This window comes from Antrostomus carolinensis, unplaced genomic scaffold (genome assembly GCF_000700745.2).
Source record: "Antrostomus carolinensis isolate BGI_N321 unplaced genomic scaffold, ASM70074v2 scaffold50647, whole genome shotgun sequence".
Lineage (NCBI taxonomy): Eukaryota > Metazoa > Chordata > Aves > Caprimulgiformes > Caprimulgidae > Antrostomus > Antrostomus carolinensis.
Window position 1 is genome coordinate 1 of NW_010329033.1, and position 1,964 is coordinate 1,964.

General features: G+C 65.2%; 1 protein-coding gene across 1 annotated transcript; it reads left to right on the top strand.

The window, feature by feature from the left end:
• Positions 1 to 64: 64 nt before the first annotated feature.
• Positions 65 to 1,657, top strand: LOC114818763 (uncharacterized; the record flags this gene model as incomplete). The annotated part of the gene is made up of 5 exons (XM_029086060.1): positions 65 to 276; positions 423 to 477; positions 735 to 897; positions 1,303 to 1,444; positions 1,577 to 1,657. Coding segments are annotated over 5 exons (653 nt in total), but the record flags the coding sequence as incomplete, so codon positions are not given.
• Positions 1,658 to 1,964: the final 307 nt, after the last annotated feature.

The following is a 1,964-nucleotide window of genomic DNA, read 5'->3' on the forward strand; positions in this document are numbered from 1 at the left end:
CGATGTGGTGAGCTGGGGGGTCGTGCTGGGGTGAGGATGTGGGGGGGACCCCTGCTCCTGGCAGTGTGGGGCCGGCGTGGTGCCGGGGCCATGGTTCTCCTGCTGCACCCACAGAGCTGCACTCCTATGCCCAGACCTTGGTGGATCTCCTGCGCCGGGCTGGGGACTTCATTCGAAACCAGTTCGACTTCTCCTTCCTCACCCGCAGCCTGCCCCAGCTCCTGGGCAAGATCTACGGGCACCTTTTCCCACCCCGCATCCGTAGGGATGCCCTAGGTACATTCCTGGGCTGGCCACCCTGTGCCTACTTGGGGTTCCACCAGTTCCCCCTATGCTGGTGGCCAGGGCACCAGCAGCCTGCCCTGGCTCCCCTATGGGGTTCCCTACCCCTTGTCCTTCCTGTCTCCTTCTTGTCCCCACAGGCCTGGCTGTGGCAGGGGGGCAGCCCGTCCCCACAGCAGAGGGACCCCTCGCCAGGTGAGGCATAGCTGGCTGTGGGGCACAGGGGGCTAAAGGGTTTGGGGCCCAGGTACCAGTGTGCACTGACATGGCTTTTTGGGGACAACCTAACGCATTGGGGTCCTCCTGTTCCTGCAACTAGGGCACACCTGGAGGGCAGTGGGCACGGCCCCCTGGGGTGCCTAGGGCCAGCCAGGTCCTAGGGGTGGGTGTGGCAGTGCCAGGGGACGGGTGCCATCGGGCCCCTTCCTGAGCTTGTCCCACTGTGCTTGCAGGCAGGGGGCTGGGCAGCCACCCCCCTTCGCTGGGCTCTTTGGGGCCGTGGGACCCCAGCTGCAGGACTGGGTGGAGGCACTGAGGGCCATGGCAGGGGACAGCCCCCCAGCACCCGGCCCGGACGGGGGTCAGCTCCCTGGGGAGACGTGGCTCTTCTTGCAGGTATTTGGGGAGGGATGGGCTGGGGGGAGCCCCTGCCTCTCTGCTGACAGTGCCACCAGGGACCAAAGCCCAGCAGTTCCCCCATGTGCACTCCTGACATCCCTTGGGCCCATCATCCCCTCTGCAGCCACGGAGGTGGCATCTCCCACTCTGCCACCACAGAGGGAGCATCTCACCTTCCTCAGGTGAAACCAGTGCTCCCAGTCTAACCAGTGCAGAGCCAGCCCTGGGTCTGACCCTGCAGCTTATGGTTCAACTCAACACAGTCACAAAGCAGTTGCATGTCCCCAATACCCTGCGTGACACCAGCACAGCTGTGCCCTGTGCTCTGCCACCATGCACCCAGCCATGCCCACGGGTGTCCCATGGATGCCCCACCACCCCACTGTCCTTCATTCTCTTCAGCAGGGCGAGGAGGCAGTGCAGGAGCTGGTGGGACAGGGGCGAGCCTTTCTCACCCAGCTGCGGGCAGAGATGGACCTCAGCACCCCTCTCGAAGCCATGGAGCTGCGACAGGCACCCGGAGAGCTGAAACCCGTGCCGAGCCGTGAGCCCTGGGAGCCTGGGCGGGCTGACACCAATGGAGCACCAGCGTGGCCATTTGCCAGCCAGCTCCATGCCCAGGCAGTGCCTGTCAGCCACGTCCCCACCGGGGGTTTCATGCCTCTCTCGGTGACAGGGTCTGCGCTGAGGGAGAAACGTGAGCTGGTGCCCACGGAGCTGCCAGGGGTGGAGGAGGAGGAGGCAGGTGTGGGCAGAGGTAAGCGCCCTGCAGCCCCTGGCCGCTGTGGAATGCCACATGCCACCACGGTGACAGCAGCAAGCCCTGCCTCAGTTTCACACCCTGGTCCTAGGGCTGGTTGTCCCATGTCAGTGGGACAGCCCTCGGCCATACTCCCCCTCCACAGAGACTCTCTGCCCCTGCTCCCATGATGTCCCTAGAGCGTGGGTGCTCCTCGCTGGGGTGGGCAGCAGTGGAGTACCCCCACAATTCATCTCTGATTTCCCCCTCCATCTCTCCTGCCCCTCCTCGGGGCTGCAGCCTGCCCCGGCCTCAACGAGTCAGC